The 19,443-nt window shown below is 47.1% G+C and overlaps 1 protein-coding gene and 1 long non-coding RNA gene across 10 annotated transcripts; one reads left to right on the top strand and one right to left on the bottom strand.

The window, feature by feature from the left end:
• Positions 1–1,354: 1,354 nt before the first annotated feature.
• On the bottom strand, positions 1,355–11,882 carry Acr (acrosin prepropeptide). 9 transcript variants are annotated; one of them, XM_006520299.4, is made up of 6 exons: positions 11,770–11,867; positions 10,831–10,890; positions 10,665–10,745; positions 10,179–10,462; positions 6,944–7,089; positions 1,355–6,376 (listed from the first exon to the last, which is right to left on the bottom strand). In XM_006520299.4, the coding sequence occupies exons 1-6, from the start codon at positions 11,844–11,846 to the stop codon at positions 5,780–5,782; spliced, it is 1,245 nt and encodes a 414-aa protein (XP_006520362.1). In that variant the 5' UTR covers positions 11,847–11,867; the 3' UTR covers positions 1,355–5,779. The 9 variants fall into 9 exon arrangements, with proteins under 9 accessions (XP_006520362.1, XP_030104136.1, XP_006520363.1 ...); XM_030248276.1 differs by having other exon boundaries at positions 10,665–10,890; positions 11,770–11,857; XM_006520300.4 differs by having other exon boundaries at positions 5,621–6,347; positions 10,665–10,871; positions 11,770–11,882.
• A 120-nt stretch (positions 11,883–12,002) lies between these two features.
• Positions 12,003–13,038, top strand: Gm36221 (predicted gene, 36221). Its single transcript, NR_155423.1, has 2 exons — positions 12,003–12,196; positions 12,904–13,038. It is a non-coding gene; the product is annotated as a predicted gene, 36221 (long non-coding RNA).
• Positions 13,039–19,443: the final 6,405 nt, after the last annotated feature.

The raw sequence follows: 19,443 nt of genomic DNA, 5'->3' as shown, positions 1-19,443 counted from the left end.
GCCACCGTACACTCATACGTTTGAAAGCATGGTTCCCAGTTGGTAGAACCACTTGGGAAGGGTTGGGAGGTGTGGCCTCATTGGAGGAGGTGTATCACTGGAGGTGGGTTTTAAGATTTTAAAAGCCCAGTTACCCTTCTCTCTGTGGGCCTCCTACTTGCCAAAAAGTATATAAGCTCTCATTTACTAACCCAACACCGTGCCTGCCTGCCTGCTGCCATGCTCCCCACTATGATGGTCATGAACTCACTACCTTGGTTCCTGTTGCTGTGATGAAGCACCATGACCAAAGGAACTTGGGGAGGAGAGGGTTGATTAGGCTTAGGCTCGCATATCACAGTTCATCATCAAAGGAAGTCGGAACAGGAAGTCAAGAAGGGCAGGAACCTGGAGGCAGGAGCTGATGCAGAGGTCCCGGAGGGGTGCTGCTTACTGGATTGCTCCTCATGACCTGCTCAGCCTCCTTATAGAACCAATGACCACCAGCCCAGGGATGGTACCACCCACAATGGGCTCTCCCCATCAATCAATCACTAATTGAGAAAATGCCCAACTGCTGGATCTTATGGAGGCGTTTTCTCAATTGAGGTTCCCTCCTTTTCGATGACTCTAGCTTGTGTCAGGTTGACACAAGAGCAGCCAGCACAGTCACCCTCTAAAACTGTAAGCCCCGAATAAAGTCTTCCTTCTTCCAGGTTGTCTCCATCATGGTGTCTCTCCATAGTAATAAAATAGTAACTAAAGGTTTGCAGGTCCAGGCAAGAGGAGAGAGGTCCCGATCCTGCCGGAGTCCCTCCAGGGCTGAGCGGAATGGCGAGTGTCAACGACCCAGAAGAAACACACTGAGCTGGGAGTCTTGTCAAAGCAGGAACTCAACTTTCTGGCATCGGCCTCTCGCTTATATAAGTTTGAAACATAGGGAGGGGGATTTTAGGTGGGGTAAGATGACATAGGAGGCAGGGAAGGATGACGGAGGGTATGGAGTCACTGACAGGGCCAAGGGCAAAGCTCTACATCAGCAACAGTGGGGCAGAGGCAGGGCCAAACAAGTCTTGCTGAGTCACCCCAATACGGAAGTGACTGAGACAGGTCTCAAAATTGGAGCCAGGCTCAGGTTTGTCCTCAAGGCTCAAACCAGGGCCAAAATGGGGCCCAACAATTCTTAGGACAAAAATCTTGTTTTATTATATAAAATTGTCAAAAATATGAACTCGTACTTATATCCTTCTCAATAACTCTCTCACACACATTTACTATTTCTTTCCCTAAACAAGAATCAAATGCAAATCCATGGCACATTATAGAGAATTAAGATTACCTACATCCATAGTTTTATTATCAAACTTTTTTCCTATTGCAAACATCAAGCAGATTTTTAATTCCCTTGGAATCTTTTTTTTTCCCTTCCTATGGTTAGAAAAACAATACACATTTTAACAAGAGCCTTAGCACATTTTCGAAATGACCCTAGATGTGAGGAAATTGTCCCTGAGAACCAGAAAAAGCACCACAGAAAGCGCATACAGAGCTCAAACCCTCCACGCTCGCCCAGGGACTTCAGCTTGAGGTGACAAAAGGTATTTTCTTAATGTCTTTTAGTCCTCTGCAAAAGTCGTGCAGGGTATTATTTCTTATTTTCATTTTAAGATAGGGCATTCCCTCATGAAATGTCCCTTCTCCCCTCATTTCTGCCTCTAGAATCTTCTTCCTTTCAAACATTTCATAACCTTTCACTATGTTTGGCCAGCTGTTCCTTATAAAGTGTAACTTCACCATGCCACGTCCCAACGGCTCTTTAATGCTTAGCCCCAAACACATTTTTCATCTGATCCTTTTGCCTTTCTAGAATTACTGTAGGCCGTTCTTCTTTTCCCTATTACATATTAATTTCCCTATTGTATATTAAATGTTTTATTATTATCCAGTCTAAGACTGGAGTACTGATTTTCCAATCCCCTTTATGGCCAAGTTTCAAAGATTCCTCGAGTGGCGTTGATGAACCTCACTGTTATTATTCCATGGAAGTCATTGGTTGGGATCTTTTTATCTCCATCCTTGAACCCCATCCAGTCATGGCATTCTTATTGTTCATTTTGTGTTGTTGTTGTTGTTGTTGTTGTTGTTGTTGTTGTTGTTGTTTTAAGATTGCATGTATAAGTATCTTGCCAGCATGTACATCCATGCACCATGTGGGCTTGGTACCTTCAGAGTCAGAAGATGTCAGAGCCCCTGGAACTAAAAAGATGGTTTTGAAACACCACGTAGGTGCCAGGGACCAAATCCAGGTCATCCACAAAAGCAACAATGCTTTAAACTGCTGAGTTATTTCTCCAGCCTCAAAGAGATGGTAGCAACCTTGGCTTTCTTAATGTTTTATGTGTTTCACCTACATGTATGTAGGTGGCAGCAGCTCTTCTTATCATCGCCCCTGTCCACTAGAGAAGGTGATAACATTGACATCAACTCAGGCCAGGTATAGAGTTAAGGCCCAAGATATTGATTTCATAAACCAAATGTCACATACAGGTGTTTTCTCAAAGGCCTTAGCCCCCTGTGTAATTGAAGGCCTCTGAACTGGAAAGGGGGATGTTGACAAATGGAGACCGTCCCTGGATGGGAACATCCACTAAGGGGACTCCTCTGTGGACAAGGGAGGATTTTGGATATCCTTCTGCCATTGTTCAAGGTTCATTCTTAGACTAGAGACTGGGGTATACAAAAGAACTGGAATTTGAGCTGACAGTTCAGAACTGGGGCTCCCAGCACAGAGACAGAGAAGTGACCCAGAGGAACCCCCCCCCTTAGAAGGTGGCTCTCTTTTCTCTCGTTTACTCTGTTGCTGTTGTATCAGGGAAAAGAGGGTCCGGGGTCTCTTCTCCAGCAAGGATCATAATCATCTCCTCCACACTCTTCGCCTCTCATCATCAATATAGTCTATAAGCTCAGACACCCAGTATGCTGGTTGTCAACCTGACACAACTCTGCTCATTACTGAGAAGAGAGAATCTTGAGAAACACCTAGATTATGTAAGATTAGCCTAGAGGTAAACCTATAGGCTATTGTCTTAATGATTGGTGTAGAAGAACCCAGCTCACTGTGGCTGATGCCATCCCTGGGCAGGTGGTCCTGGTTGATCTAAGAAAGCAGACTGAGCAAGCCATGAGGTGCAAAGCCAGTAAGCAACACTCCTCCATGGACTCCGATTCAGTTCCTGCCTCCAAGATCCTGCCCTGCTCTGAGTCCCTCAATGATGAAATATCAACCTGAGAATTAGAAGCTAAAATAAACCCTTTGCTACCCATTGCCTTTGGTCATGGTGTTCCATCGCAGCAATAGAAACCCTAAGACACACAGCCTTAATGGGTTTTCTTTTCCCTTTTGACCACCTCCACCCTATACTGTAGCATGTGCCTTAGGACACAGATTACTTTTATTGGTCTCAGATCTTTTATCCTTTTGCTTACCCAAAGACAGAGCCTGGTTCCCCATCCTTACAACGGTGATGTCTTGATGAGAGAGGCTCAAACTCCTCTCTGTTTCTATGGTGATAACCCTTGAGGACCAGCTGAGGCCCTTTAACTACTGCAGTTGGTGTGGAGCCTATATACCATCGGAACTGCAGGTCTGGAGTCTACACTCGCTTCTCATCGGATTGAACATTTCAATCGCACTCAAATCGCCCTTCCAGACATCCCGCCCACCAAAGCATTATTCATACTTCCAAGTTGCGTTTCCCTGTTGTTTTTTTTTCTTCTTCTTCTTCTTCTTCTCTTGGTTCAGAAGTTGTCTTCCCAGAACCTCAAATTTCATCCTCATGGACTAAATGGGGAACATCAAAGGATCTCCATTCCTCCCTTCCCAAGTCCTCCTGGGAGTTACACCACCTCTCACCTCCCCCTCACCCCCTGTACTGGTTTCATGTGTTGTCCCCCCTGGACCTTTTGTTTTCCACTTCCAAGGATGGACATCTCAGTGACTCACTTACCCAACCACATCAGTATGCCATAGCTCAATTTTCTTGCCTTGGTTTGTGCTTGGGAGTTACCTAGTTGCTGCTATGCTCATTCGATGCCCTTATCTCAACACTGCTGATTCATTTTCAGAATTGGGGTTCTGTTAGTTCAGGAGCCTGAGATATATTTGTCCATATCCAGAACCTCAGCCATGAGACAACAGGTGTGCACGTTCCCAGGACCTTTGGTTGCAGAGAGTCTCTCACATTGGGTGCCAGGCTTTTAGAAATAGGTCTGGGGTTCCAAGCAAGGGACCACGCAATCCAAAGTAAGCCAGTAAGGTGAAAAGTGTTACTTCTGTACACAGGTGAATAGCCATTGCCAAATCAAGCTGGGTTGATGCCGAAGTCCTGCTGGTTTTTTTTTTTTTTTAATCCCTAACACAAAGGGATCCTGGTGCCTCTCTGAGTGGTCAGAGGCCTTCCAGGCCTACAAATCCAAAGCAGCACAGCTGGAAAGTAAAGGACAACCTTTGAGAACGGAACGCATCCTTAAGTACATTTTGATTTCAGGAAGGGTTGCCTCTCTCTGCCCTACCATCTTTGATAAACACAAGTGGTTTAATCCAGACACCAGACTTGAGTTACTTTCTTGACCGGAATGAACAGCAAAACAGAGCGTCAAACCGAGCCCGTCAGAGCATCCTTCTCAGGACTAAGCAAACAAATGTGGTCAGGCTGAGGACTGACCCCAGTCTCAAGCAGTGTGGGCCAAGTCTGACAAGCTGGACTGAGTGCCCAGAGCCATTCTGAGGAAGCTTCAGACCGTTTCCATGCCTTGCTGGGCTCGCTGCTCCTTGAAGCGTTCGCTTCTGACCCATTCCTATTGGCCCCGCATAGCTTTGTGTCATTAAAAAGGTTCAAACTGGTTTCTGTTCCTTACAATGAACTTTTTTTTTTTTTTACAATTCATTTGCTTATTTTATGTATGTGTATACACTGCTGCTCTCGTCAAACACACCAGAAGACGACATCAGATCCCATTACAGATGGTTGTGAGCCACCATGTGGTTGCTGGGAATTGAACTCAGGACCTGTGGAAGAGCAGCCAGTGTTCTTAACCACTGAGCCATCCCCACAATGGATATTCTTAAACATCTAATGATTGTAAAAAGCCATTCCACACTCAGGTGCATCCATAAAACACTCCTTCCCCCACTATTATTCCTGGAAAGCTTTAGCAAATAAGTTCATATGGGCTTAAGTCCCAGAACTAGTAGATTTAGCTACAGGCCAGTAATAACCCTGAGCAGGTAATGTGTGATCAGCCACAGTAAGACTATTTATGTGGTGGCAGACACTTCTTGTGGCTGCCAAGCACCCTGGCCATCCCTTGTTTTCTGAGGATCCAGGCCTTTCACACAGAGGCATCTCTTTGTGCCAATCTCATGACAGCATCAAGAGAACCGCCACTTAGGGGGATCCCACCCCCTCCTTTTCTGATCAGTTTAGTTGGTAGAATGAGCTCTCTCACTCCACCCGCTAGCTACATATACAGAGGCATTTAACACCTTGCAGTATCAATAAAGTATGAAGTAAGGACCATGGTTGGCCTATGGCCCAAGTTTGCTTATTCAAGCATTAAATTTCAACATTTAAAAAAAATATATATTGAGCAATTCCATTTTATTGGAGCTGAGCAGGGAGGATGTAAATTTGATGGAGGAAGATTTGGGTTGAGTTGAAGAAAACAGAAGTTCATGTCCTCGAGTGTACATATATATTTATATACAAATATATACTTTATTTCACTCATCTCTCTTTTCTCAGGAATGGAGGAAGGGCTCGCTGGGTTTGTTGGAAAGGGGCTCAAACGTGGAGAAGCGGTAGTGGTAGTTCCTTGGTCCACTGTACTGGGAGGGATGTTTCATAGGGTAAGTTCTCATCTTCAGGGCCTCTATGAGGCGCTGGAGACGCCGAGCAAAAGACAGCGTTGTGCGGTGCCTCATGTGTTGTGTAGCAATGGTAAAGGATGCAGGCTGGGCTGGGGTTGGGGGCGAGAGGAGGGGCATGAGTGATGAGGAGGTTTGGGTCGAAGACGGCCGATGGAGCAGAGGCCGTAGTGGTCGCAGGTAAAGCGGTCGAGAAGGCAGGTGTTGGAAATACCAAGGAGGGCGAAGAGAAGGAGGGTGAAAAGAGACCATCGGATGGCGGGTAGTCGGCGGATGAGGGGTGGCTGGCTGAATCAAGTGCAAGGCGTTAGGGCCGATCTTGGAAGCAATCCAGTCCAGGTAGTCCCAGGTGGCTGTGTAGACTCCGGGACGCTTAGCACGGGCACAGCCTACCCCCCAGCTCGTGATCCCCACGACCACAAAGGGGCTGTCGACGTTGTCTCTGCACATGAGAGGCCCACCACTGTCCCCCTGTCCAGAAGGACAGAGGGGTCACTTTCAGCCTAAACCACTCTCCCTTCCCAGAAGACTCATGGATGGGGCTATGGGAGAACAAATGTCTGTAGCCACATAGTTTCTTGCTGCCTTAAGACACAACTGGTGAGGGTAAGAGCTGCAAACATCCGTTGGGATGTGGAGGGCGGGTGGGGGAGGGGCCCTGAGGTGCCTTGCAATAAGATGAGGGCACAAATGCATGCATGTGGCTTTACCTGCATGCATGAACACTGGTGGCTCTGGGCGCTTTGCGTTATGGGAAAAAGAAAAGCACCGTCTCTCAAGGACCAGGTTTGGGCAATGTGTTCTGTATGCTAATGTTGGGGTCAAATGCCACGTGTGATGACATGTTCTCAGTAGGAACACCATACTATTGTGATGGTGGGTGTCAAGGAGAGGTACCAGGGAACAAGTCACTGGAGTTGCTGGCCCTCGGGCAAGAAAGGAGAAGGAAAAGATGGAGATTGGAGACTTAAGATGAGCTCTCAGGGGCTAGGATCCCTGGAGGGACCCAGGGGGTCTGGGGTACCAGAAGGAAGTTACCTGGCAGGTGTCAATCTTGCCTTCAGGATACCCTGCACACACATTAGTCGATGTGACACGCCCATTGTACCACTGGGTTGAGTTACACAGGTCGAGGTCAATGAGGTCCACACGTGCTTCCATCAGGACAGGTGATGGCCTGGGGGCTGCAGCCAGGCCACACAGTTGTCAGTCAGTGCGCAGGGAGGAGCCGGAGAAAGCCCTGCCTCCTCCCCTACCACCGTGAGCTTCCATCCATCCTATGCAGCGCTCTGGTTAACAAAGCTCCCCTCAGGCTCCCCTCACACTCCTGAGGGGGAAGAAAGGCACAGTGAAAGGACAGGTGGGAGGAGAGGTAGAAAGAATTTTGCCTGGAGGAAGAGATGGCGTCTATCTTAAGATATCTTAAGAGATGGTGTCTATCTTAAGGATGGAGGAGGGATTGTGTAGGCTAGCTGCAGCACTAACAAGCACAACTAGTATGTGCCGAGTGCTAAGTCCACTGTCGTTTTCCTCCTGTTTTTGGATCAGGGACTGGAGCACCGCCCACCTACTTCGAGAAATTGGCCAGGCTTTGCCCCTCTCCACACCCATGACTGGGACACACCTTTCATTCTCCACTGTGTGTCTAGAAGTCACCCTCCCCGTTTTGTTTTGTTTTGTTTTGTTTTGTTGTTTTGTTTTAATCCTCCATTACGACTCCTCCACCCAGCTTCAGACAGGATCCTCCCATGTGTCTCAGAGCTGCTTTGAGGAGAGTTTTGGAAAAGGACAGCTGAGTCGAGTGAGGCCTCTCTCGTACCACAGACACTATCGTGCGGGTTAGGAAAGACATGGGTTATACTTCAGCTCAGGCAGGCAGTGTGCACCTGACTTAAGGCATGGCTATGCCTCATCTTGTTTCACATGCCGCAGCTGGAACAGCCCCCTCCCGTGGCACTGTAGGTTTGAATGCCATGGGCAGTGGAGGGGATAAGACAGGAAAAGCTTGGGGCCAGTATATGCAGAGATAAGCATTCAGCAGGCAGGCAGGAGGTGCCTGCTAAATGCATGTTTCCTGAGCTTTGGGTATTTAAAGGATTTTTTTTTTTCAAACGGGATGTTTTATTTCGTTTTCTGTTTTCAATAGAGCTGTCCCCTCCTCTCACATCCCAGCATTAGTGAGAGGTTTGTACAAGTACTGTTCCTGAGGTGGGAATGACACTTAAATAATAACAGCAACCCAAATTTGCTGGCCATTAAGATCGGTAACATTTTTAGGTCTGTGGCTAAGGCCATAGTCTTGAAAGTCACAAACCTCACTATGTAAAGCCGGGGGTCCTGAGGCAGAATGTTCTCGATACCACACTGTTTCAATAGGAGGCCTCTAAGAACTCAAAGTCCCAACTAAAGGAGCAGTATCCGGATAGTGCTTCCAACCACAAAGCAGACAAACTCAAAAAGGGGGCAAAAACCAAGCATATATAAACAAGCCATGAGAGTTTGGGGCTTAGGGAATTTTTTTTTAAAGACTGAGGTCTTTATATAGGCAGCAGGACAAAAAGCGATACCCCCACTGATTTAAGAGGATTATAGAACCAGAGACCAGCTACCCAAGGTCTACAAGAACACAGGCTATGTATATGATCAGAGGGCAGATAGACAGAGCTGACGCATGCATGTGTGCATGCTCAGGTAAGAGCCAGGAGCACCGGCAGATGGGATGCCCACCCCCATCAGATGGCTGCCGCCACAAGCCAGCAAGAACAACCGAAAACTGAGGTGGGCGAGGGTGAGACCCCTTCCCCTGAAGGGTAGGTCAGGTCGTAAACCTATAAAAATAGTGGTTCTCAGCCTTCCTAACGCTGTGCGTCCCTTTAATACAGTTCCTCCTGCTGTGGCGACCCCCCCAACCATAAAATTATTTTCCTTGCTACTTCATAACCGTAATTTTGCTACTTGTCATGAATCGTAATGTAAATCCGTTTGCCAAAGGGGCCTCAAACCACAATTTAAGTGCCACTGCTTTAAAGACTTAGATCACCTCAAGAAAAAGAGAGTGAGAAGATCAGGGATTTTAGATAGATAGATAGATAGATAGATAGATAGATAGATAGATAGATAGATAGATAGATAGATAGATAGACAGATACAAGGCTGCCTTGCAAGCCCCAAACGACCAAACTGTCTCAAATTGGCACGCCTACATTTTCCAAAAATCTAAGAAGGGACTGATGTCTCCACTAATGTCAGTCACATTTCACATCCCTAATGTAGCAATAAAAATGTGTACTCATGAAGCCGAAAGCACTGTTTGTGAGCAGGGGAAAAGTTCCATTTGGTCTTGTTCCACGGATGCCCTGCTGCCTACTGTTGGGACTCAAGAGGGTGACCTGTTACTTCTGGTGTTGACAGTGGCCCTAGACTTTAAGGATGTGGGGAGGTTGTCTGGGACTCCGGATCTAACTGTGGAGCCATCAGTGGCTCTAGAACACTTCCTGTATCCCTGTCTGCTACAGAAAACACTCCTCCTCCCCTGGTGCTCTGTGGGCCAGGGGGCAATGGTACATGAATAAAGACAGAGCTAGAAAGGTGGCTTTACACATCTTGAATGCCAAGAGATCTGCTGGACCATTCCAGGAGTCTTGAACTAACGGCCCAAAGAGAAGTATGCTCACCAACTACATCCCTCCCAGTCTATGTAAAGAACATCAAGTCATTTGGTAGGAAAGGTGTTGGCCCTATGACTATCCACGGAAGGGAAACCACCTAGGTACCCACTGCTGATAGTGAATTAAGACATCCCCGAGACCTCAGAAGTCAGAGATGCTTCAACTTTGTAAGACCAGCCCTTTGCTTGCTTTCAGAACACTTGAGGGAAACACCTTGTGTTTCTCGTCGCAAGGAAGCCAGATCCAGGGGTCTTTTGCAAACACTGCTTCAGTTTAAGCCTCCAGCTGATAGATACACGCACGATTCTGCTACATTCTAAACCACGTCAAGGTTTGACTTCTTCCTGCCGCCGTTCAACCTTCCCATAGGTAGCCAGGCTACTGCGGGCCATGCCCTCCGACAAACTGGACACCATGACCTTAGACATGGGACTCAGCTCCTCTCACACTGAACTCTCCAGTCGTGAATAGTGCCAGCCTCTCTACTCATGATGCCGTGAGAACTGAAACAGCTCAGCCCACACGCCATGACCCCTGCCACAAAAAGACAGCCAGCAAGGAGAACCGGCACCAGGGCCCACAGAGGAGCCCCGACACATACTCACCCTTCTCTTTTATGTATCCCCACCCAGTCACGTAGCAGGTGTGGGGTATTTGGGGAGGACCCGCCTTAAAATGAGGTAGACAGCAGGGTCCAATGAAGTTCCCACATGTAACAGGAGGAGTGATCTTCAAGAGCGCAATGTCATTTCCCTCCGTCACTACGTTGTATTTCTCATGGATGACAATCTTCTGCACATATCTCTCCTGCTGGGGCTCTTTCACTGGCTTGTTTCTTCCATATTCGATTTCTTGTGCTCCGAAAACCAGTCTCCAGTCATAGACTTTTCTGAGGAGACAAAGGTGCGCCAGTCGGACTCATTCACAGACTGGCCAGAGGAAAGCCTGTGGTGTACCTCGGAGCTCGGTCAGAGTCTGGTAACCACATGGCCCCAGAGCTCCACAGAGACCCTGGGCATAGCCCCCTGGGGGAAATTTCCCTTTCCATTCAGAGTACCCTAGAGACCTCCCTCTCTGAGCCCCACACTTACTTTTTGTTATCGAAGCAGTGGGCAGCTGTGAGCACCCAGTGGGAGTTCAGGAGGCTGCCTCCACAGGCGTGGTACCTGCGGCTGTTATGGGACGTGAAGATCTGTAAGCTGACCATCCAGGGCCAGGCCCCAAGCTGCGCACTCTGCCCACTGACAATCCGGGTACCTGCTTGTGAGTTCTGCCTGAATCGTAACCCACAGGGACCACTGAGGAGAGACCAGGAAACTGCTCAAATCAAGAAGAGCCATCCAGTCTTTGTACCTCCACACCTGGGGGGAGGCAGGGACACAGGGTTGGGAAAGATGGGGCGGGGAGCTTTAGGGTAGGAGAGGCAGCCTAAGGTATGCAGGAGGTCACAGTCTCCAGGAAATATCTAGATGGGCCCTAGAGGTATTGACGGGAAACCCTGGACACAGTGGTAGTCAAAAATGCTATGGAGTGGAGGTCTAATGGTTTTTCAGGACCAATCTTGGATGGGAGACCCAAGCAAGTGTCACATGACTCAGGAGGTTGTGGAGCTGTGGATCTGGGTCTGGAGAAAAAAACTGCAAATAATTTCAAGCTAATACAGTGTCCCCTAAGCATTGGGGGGGGGGGGATCCTGAGCTGGAAGTTCTAGGAACGTATCACAGGGGAAAGGCTACCTAGAGTTTTGGAGTTGTTTGCATTGAGTCCCTTAGGGATGAGAGTCTTTGGGTGGACAGAGATGCAAAGGCATATGATGCCTTTGAATTCACGCGTAAGGAGATTTACCTCAGAAGTCCTGAGGAGAACAGGGTCTCCTAATGTTTAGGCCCCAATACCTGATAGGCAATGAAGCCAGTCACTGAAATAGTGGAAAAAGATCTAGGAACAATGGATCACCCCTCTCCCCTCACCCCCTTTCTGGGAAGCCATGGTCAGCTAGAAACCTAATGATTCTAGGATTACAGTTCTGGAAGCAGGAAGGACCTGAGTTAAAGATGTGGGGTCACAGGAACTGTGACACTACAGAGCCTGCTAAGGCTCAGATGACTGCTCATTCTAGCCCAGACAAAGGGAGTCTAGATAGGACCTGTTATTCATAAGGACCCTCACCCCCCTACCAAGATGACCAACACTTACTCACACGTGGTGTTATCCTTGGCAACCACGGACACTGCCAAGACCAGCACAGCGACAGTTGGCAGCATCTCTACCATACTCCTGCCCTAACCTGGCCTGCAAGCTGTGACCTCACAAAGCTCCACAGCCTTCTGGCCAATCAGCAGGGTGACCTCCCACCCCCACCCCAGCAGTTAGGCCAGGCAGGCCTCCTCGATTAACTGATCTGTGCTGAAGTGCCATCCTAACTTCCCGAGTAGATTCTCCTGACCTCAGGGTGGTGAGGTACTCATGTGCAACCAACCCATCTCCTCTGTCGGAAGACCTCCATTCATCCTTGGCCAGCCTTCTGAAGTCTCCCTTTATGAATACTCGGGATATGCTCTTTGGGGGATGACACCACCACAGGCTCACGGACTGAAGAGCAGCTTGGTGCTCCTGTAATGAGGTAGTTAGTGCATACGGGATGTTCACAGCTAAAAGAAATCAGGTTCTGTTGGCTGATAGGTCCTTAGTATATGATGAGGGTTGGGGGGGGGGGGAGAAGTATATGTCACCAGAACACTTTCAAAGAGCCATTTTGAAGTTGCTTGACTTATGACTTCAAAGCCTACCTTCTTGCCCACTGCTGAGTATCGTGTGCTTCTTGAAGTTCTCCGGGGCTCCTCTTTTGGACATAAGAACAGCCACATATGAACATCTATACTTGAGCAGTGGGAATTCTCATCAGGGCTATCTGCATATCAAGTGTCTTTTTTTTTTAATATATCTGATTGTCAGAAGATAGTATGACAGAAGTGTATCCCATACTATGTTTCTCCTTCCCTATAACAATGTCAGAAGGTCTCATCTCTGACTGTAAACTCCCCACCAGCCTGCTATAGTATGGAAAGGTTACATTTCCTCGGGGGGGGGGGGGGGGGGGTCACAAGATGGCGATGCTCCTACCCATCCAGACATTATGTTGAGTTTTATGGGATGATCTTGATTTTTCTGGGTACTGTTAACTGAATGTCATACTTTATTATATAACTTTCGGGAGGTCACATCTCCCATGGCTGGCCAATAAGGTCTTGGATATCTTACCTAAGCATCAGAAAGCAGACTTCCTTTCTCCATATGTGAGAATAACTGTTTTTTTTTTTCCACATCAAGGCCCGTGGTCTCATTTCTTCCATCTGAGTGGTACCTTCTCACATGTTCTGTACCAGAATCAAGAGGTCTCATATCCCCTACCTGAATATCGACTGTACCTTAACCACATGAATGTTCTGTGAGTCTCAACTCCCATAATGAAGTGTCAGAAGTATTCATTTCTCCTAAAAAGAAATCTCCTCTCCCTGCCTGAGGACCGTCTCATCTCCCTACCTAAACATCATATACTTCCCTCCTCTCCAAGAATATCACCTCAACTTCATTTCTTCCTGTCTTAGTCCCTACTGCCTAAGGGTCGCAAACTCTGTATCTTCTGTTTGAGTATGAGGAGGTCTTACACACCCTATCAAGAGAATCCCAGGGCATCGGAGCATCTTGTCTCTATCTCACAGTCAGGACTCATTATTATTTCGGTTGTGCATCTGGAGCAGGTGTTTTTCAACCTGTGGATTGCAAACCCTTTTGGGAGGTGTCACATAATCAGATATCCTGATTATCAGATATTTATATTACAACTCGTAACAGCAGCACGATTACAGTTATGAAGTAACAATGAAATAATTTTATGGCCAGGGGCCACCACAACCTGAGGAGCTGTATTAAAGGGTTGCAGCGTTAGGAAGGCTGAGAGCCACTGCTTTGGAAGTTTTGTCTTTTTCTCTGTAAGTGACTAGAAGGTCTCATCCTCCCTCTTGGGCTATGACCATATCTCCGCTATTAGAATGCTGCTAAGTCTTATCTTTCCTACCTCAGCACCAAGAATTCCTTCACTGAATAATTACAGCATTTCCTCCTGCCCGCCCCCCTCTCAGGCTGTGTTCTAATGTCTCAACTTGTAGCCTTAATGCTTTTTTTAAAAAAATTATTCTTTTTGTTTAAATTTTTTATTTTTACTTATGTGTATCTGTTTGTGTGGAGATATGCTCTGTGTGTATGGGTACCCCAGGGCCAGAAGGCAGCGCTGTAGCCACTAAAGCTAGAATCACAGGCAGTTAACATGGGAGCTGGGAATCGAACTCAGGTCTTCTGGAAGAATGAGAGCTCTGAATCACTGAGCCACCTCTCCATCGCAGCCCTGATGGTTAAGAGCCATGAGTGTCTCAGTGCCTATTCCCCATCCAGGTCAGATGTCCTGGGCCAAGACATCTCATCTACCTTTACCAGGAACTCATAAGTACCACCATGTGAATGGCAGGATAATTTAACTCTCTTGCCTCAGTACTGTATGGTGTTCTCTCCCTGTGTTCTAACAAGAGGCCTTATTTCTCCTAACTAAAAGTAAGAAGATCTTAGTTTCTAAAGCAAGTCAGTAGGACATGACCTCAGGGGCCTGAAGAACCTCCCCCCTAATGCATGGACTCTCCCCTTGATGCTCTGCCCTGTGTCACAGCCTGGAAACTGGAATAAGAACAGTGTGGCCTGTGGGAAAGGTCAGAGGCAGAGGTCTAAGGACCTCAGTTCTAACTGTACCAAACACGTGCCTCCCAGAATGAGTCTATTTCTCAGGCGGAGTTATATGTACCTGATCCCACACAACTGCTAATGGGACTGAGTAGGCATATATATAATTTTTAGATAGCTAACATGAAGAATTAGATTAGATTAGATTAGTTAGATTCCTTCTAACATTCCTTGTTAATTTGTAGAAATACTGAATGTTTGTTTTCTTTCTTTCTTGTTTAAGATCTATTTATTTTATGTATATGAGTACCCTGTAGATAAAAAGATGGTTGTAATCAATCATGTGGTTGCTGAGAATTGAACTTAATTCAGGACCTCTGCTCACTCCGGCCCCACTCACTCTGGCCCAAAGATTGATTGATTGATTGATTGATTGATTGATTGATTGATTGATTAGCTGTAGCTGCTGTCAGACACAGCAGAAGAGGGTGTCAGATCTCATTACGGATGATTGTGAGCCACCATGTGGTTGCTGGGATTTGAACTCGGGACCTTCAGAAGAGCTGTCAGTGCTCTTAACTGCTGAGCCATCTCTCCAGCCCCCTGAATGTTCTTTTTCAAACATACATCTTCAATGAAAAATGTGAAGCAACGCCCAGCCTTCAAATAGCAAATTCCTCACATTCTTGTACATGACTCTGTTTTTATTCTACTTGTCAGGAACTACACCTTAGGATAGAAATCAAAAAAGTCATTTGTGACATAAATATCCAAATGCTAGTAGAACTTCATGCTGAAGGCTCATAGTCCCAGTTACTCAAGAACCCGGGGCAAGGGGAAGTCCGCAGGTTCAAATCCTGCCTGGGCTACAGAATGAGTTCAAGACCAGAAAGGGGTGGGGGGAAGGGGACAGCTACCTGAGGGTCAGGAAATTTGTACCTCTGCTGCCTGCATGTCATAAAGTGGTCCCTCCTCTACCTGAATGCACAGGAATTCTTCAGTCAATTTCAGGACTCTCAAGTACTGACCATCATCAGGAGCTTTTATCTGAATCACAAAGCTATTTCTCTTCTCTATGTCAGGAGGGTTCCTCTCTCCTGCATCAGAGGGTAAGCTCTCTTTATTCTGAACCTTTATATTAGATAGTAAGTCTTACGTTCTCTATATGAAGGCTAAACAGTCCCTTTTCACCAACCTGAGAGTCAGTAAGTTTCGGCTTAACCGCCGAGTGAGTATGAGAAGGTCTACTGTAAGTGGGTGCCGGGTTGTACCAGATAAACAACCCAAAGGCTGGGAAAATAGTCAAGAAAGGGGGGGGGGGACCAAAAGATGGATCAGCATTGGAAAGGTACCTACCACCAAGCCTGATTGATGACCTGAAGCCAAGCCCAGAACCCACACGATGGTAGGAGAAGAGAACCAACTCCCAAAAGTTGTATTCGGACCTCTGCTTGTGCAACACCCACACATGCTCAGACACAAAATCATTAAAAATGCAGCAAGGTGTTTTAAAGATAGCAAGAGATGGCACCAGGATGGGGGATGGTGCACAACTTTAACTCTAACACTGCAGGGGGAGGGGCAGGCAGATCTCAGAGTGAAGTCCAGGTCAGCCAGGGCTACACCAGAAAAACCCTGTTTCAAAAAAAACCAACCAACAAACAAATAAAAACAAAAACAAAAATGGGCTGGAGAGATGGCTCGGCAGTTAAGAGCACTGGCTGCTCTTCCAGAAGTCCTGAGTTCAATTCCCAGCAACCACATGGTGGCTCACAACCATCTGTAATGGGATCTGATGCCCTCTTCTGGTGTGTCTGAAGAGAACATCAGTGTACTCACATACATAATAAAACAAACAAAATATTTATTAAAACATGGCAACATGGATTCAAAAAGTGACATTAAACTTAAGTTTTGAGTGTGAACGCTGTGGCTACAGCTCACTTACAGAGCACCTGCCCAACACGCTCAAGGCCTTGGGTCGCATCTCCAGAACGGCAACGTTAGTAATTATAATAATAAACAGATGGTCTGGTGTCGCACCACACACCTTTAATCCCAGCACTTGGAAGGCAGAGGCAGGTGGCTCTCTGAGTTTGAGGCCACCCTAGTTACAAAGCAAGTTCAAGGACAACCAGGACTACACAGAGAAACCCTGTCTTGAAAAAAATAGAAAAAAATGAACCCCATTAGCATAGCAGATAGCACATCAGTGCTAATAATAATAACAACAACAATAACTACCCAGGCATTTTCAAAGAATTGTAATGGGCATAAAGTTACAAGTTCAACAAACATTTAGAAACTGTTTTTTGGGGGGGGGGGTTTGTTTTTTTGGTTTTTTTTTGCTAAAAAGCACTGACTCCTCTCTTGGGCCCACAGAGTAACTTAAAGCAGAATAGAAGCCTAGCATACCTGCCTTCATTTTCTATGTCTGTTTGTTTTAGGTCAGACCCCTGCCTAACTCTGCCCATAGGGATATCAGGGCGTCTAAAGCCACTGATATCCACCTCTCTCATATCCATCAGCCTTTAAGGCTGAAGGCTCAAATATTCACTGAGACTTTGGTGTGTGTGTGTGTGTGTGTGTGTGTGTGTGTGCATGTGCTGTGTGCATGTGCCCTCTCTCTCTCTCTCTCTCTCTCTCTCTCTCTCTCTCTCTCTCTGTGTGTGTGTGTGTGTGTGTGTGTGTGTGTGTGTGTATGTGTGTGTGTGTGTGTGTATGTGTACCTGAATATTCCTGTGTATGCCCACTCAAATGCCCCCACTGCACGTTTTCAGTATCAGAGGACAATCCTGGGCTTCAATCCTTGCCCTCTACCTTGTCCAAAAGAGTCTTTTTGTTGTTCGCTGCTGTGAATGCCAGGGAACAAGCTGGGAAATCACGTGTCCCTGCCCTGCCCTGCCCCGCCCCCATTTCTCATTGTAGAAGAACTGGGATTATAAGCCTATGGTACTGTGTCCAGCTTTACATGGGTTCTGGAGTTTGGAACTCAGGTCTTTCCTGCTTGCAAGGCACATTCTTGATCCACTGATCCATCTTCCCAGCCTCTTACTGTCAGCTTTATAGTATCCTGCTACGGACCCCAAAAAGGGCCCCTTAGCGTCTCCAGCCATCGTTTTAAACCTCCAGCCACTTTGGATGCTTTGTATAGCAGAGCCCTGCAAACAGATAACTCATGAAGGGAGAGCATTTGCCTATGGTGGTAAAGGCTACTCCCTAAAGCTGGAATCATAACATTGTGAGAATCTTTACATTGCTTCCCTCATGCAATAAGGACTTCTTTTGCTACCTCAGAAAAATTAAGTTTGAGACAGTGATTCAGTAGAGCTACACTTGACCCTGGACTGCTTCATATACATACTTCTTGCCTCCTGCCCTATTTAAAGCTCATGTCTGACTTGATTCCCCTTCCCAATATGCCACACGATTAAATCTGCATTCTCTCCTTTCCACCACTACCCATCTCTTCGATTGGTATAAGGGGGCAAGTGGCCCAACACTGCCTGACAGGGTTTCCAGAAATAGACAGGGTTTGTCTAACAGACATCTCCTGCTGCTTCTGTCTCACTTTCCACATCTGTCAAACAGAACATTAATATTCCCTACCCCAGTGTCTTTTTAAAGTTTTATTTATGTATGTGAGTACACTGTAGCTATACAGATGGTTGTAAGCCTTCATGTGGTTGTTGGGGATTGAATCCTTAGGAGCTCTGCTCGCTCCAGTTAACCCCACTCATTCGGTCTCTGCTCGCTCAGGCCCAAAGATTTATTTAATATTATGCATAAGTACACTGAAGCTGTCTTCAGCCGCACCAGAAGAGGGCGTCAGATCTCATTACGGGTGGTTGTGAGAAATGTGGTTCCCAGAACTTTTATGTAAACCCAGGAGAATTATTTAAATGTCCATTTTAAATGTTTATGTGTACCATTTTGTGGCATCAGGGCCTTGTTGACTCAAGTGTACAGTGAATGTGCTGAGAATAAACTTTAAAATCAAAGACGAGTCACCTAGTTGAAACTATTCAGGAAGCATGAGTCTAGAGACCCAGTGTCGTCAACACTGCAGAATAAGCCCTCTCCAGTTCTAGAAGCAGCTACAAGCCTGATACCTACCCTGGGGCTACGGTGACCTGTGAGGTGCATAGCCCAGCTAGGTCTAAGTTCGTAATTAAGTTGCAAGGAAGCACAGGGCACCAGATGTCACCTGCTCCTTGACGTCACCTCAGGCACTTGCTTTCCCTGGGGGACAAGGCCAAAGGCATGCCTTGCTATCCAGGGTTACTTCTGTTCCCCACTTTGCTAACCAGCTCCTCCCCGGCCCCACCCTTGACTCTGGGATAACTTCTGGAGCATCAGGATCTGTGGTCTGTATTCCTGACGCCCCACCCACCAACCAGCTTGCCTTCTCTGAAGCCCCTCCCTTCCAGCTTGTTACATCTCTTGATCCCTTGGCTCTCTCTCCAACTTCTTGTTGGGTAGCAATTAGCCTGCCTGCTCACCTGGCTGTGCTCATGGCTAGCCACCCCTACCAAAGTCACAAAGTGTGGGTTTCCCCCTGCTATGTGATTGGCTGGTGAAGGCTGGCTGCTGGCATTGTTATAAACATGCTCTTGAAGGTCAGGTCTGTTCCTGGCTCAGAGGAAACAGGAAAAAGGTAGACCCCGCATCTCTGAGAAGCTGGTTCTGACCCTTAAGGGAGTAGACACTGTTCGATCTGAGAAGCATCCATCTCCCTCTAATTGGAGACCATACTTGGAGCCCTGAGGATCCAACCTGGACTCTGAGAAAAGCAGAGCAAGGTGGGCCCCCTGGAATAATGGGCATTGAAGGGCTGCCATAGTAAGGGGAGGAGTGGGTGCGGTTATAGCAAAGCTGGGAACAGCAGGGGGAGAAAGTATAGGAGGGGCTAGAAGGACATAAGGGGGGCCCTCACCAGCTTCAATTGTCATCTGGTGGGGGCAGGAGCAGAAGGTAGGAATGGAGGTGGGAAACCACCCAAGGGAAGTGAGCAGGGGAGGACCAGCACCCAGAAAGGGATATGAGGTTTGAAACTTAAAGTTGCTTTTCTAAACAACTAGACACCGCTGGAAATTTTAAAAGTGGGGGGTGGGGGGTGGGGGTGGGGGTATCGTTCAG

The sequence above is a fragment of the Mus musculus genome, chromosome 15 (assembly GCF_000001635.26).
Source record: "Mus musculus strain C57BL/6J chromosome 15, GRCm38.p6 C57BL/6J".
NCBI lineage: Eukaryota > Metazoa > Chordata > Mammalia > Rodentia > Muridae > Mus > Mus musculus.
Note: the sequence above shows the minus strand (reverse complement) of the source record. Positions and strands in the feature narration are given on the sequence as shown.

Coding starts and splice junctions, on each gene's coding strand:
- Acr (NM_013455.3), bottom strand. CDS start 11,846: ATGGTAGAGATGCTGCCAACTGTCGCTGTGCTGGTCTTGGCAGTGTCC. Junction 10,872..11,769: donor AAGGATAACACCACGTGTGA/GTAAGTGTTGGT, acceptor GTCTCTCCTCAG/TGGTCCCTGTGGGTTACGAT. Junction 7,090..10,178: donor GGGATACATAAAAGAGAAGG/GTGAGTATGTGT, acceptor GCCTGGCTGCAG/CCCCCAGGCCATCACCTGTC.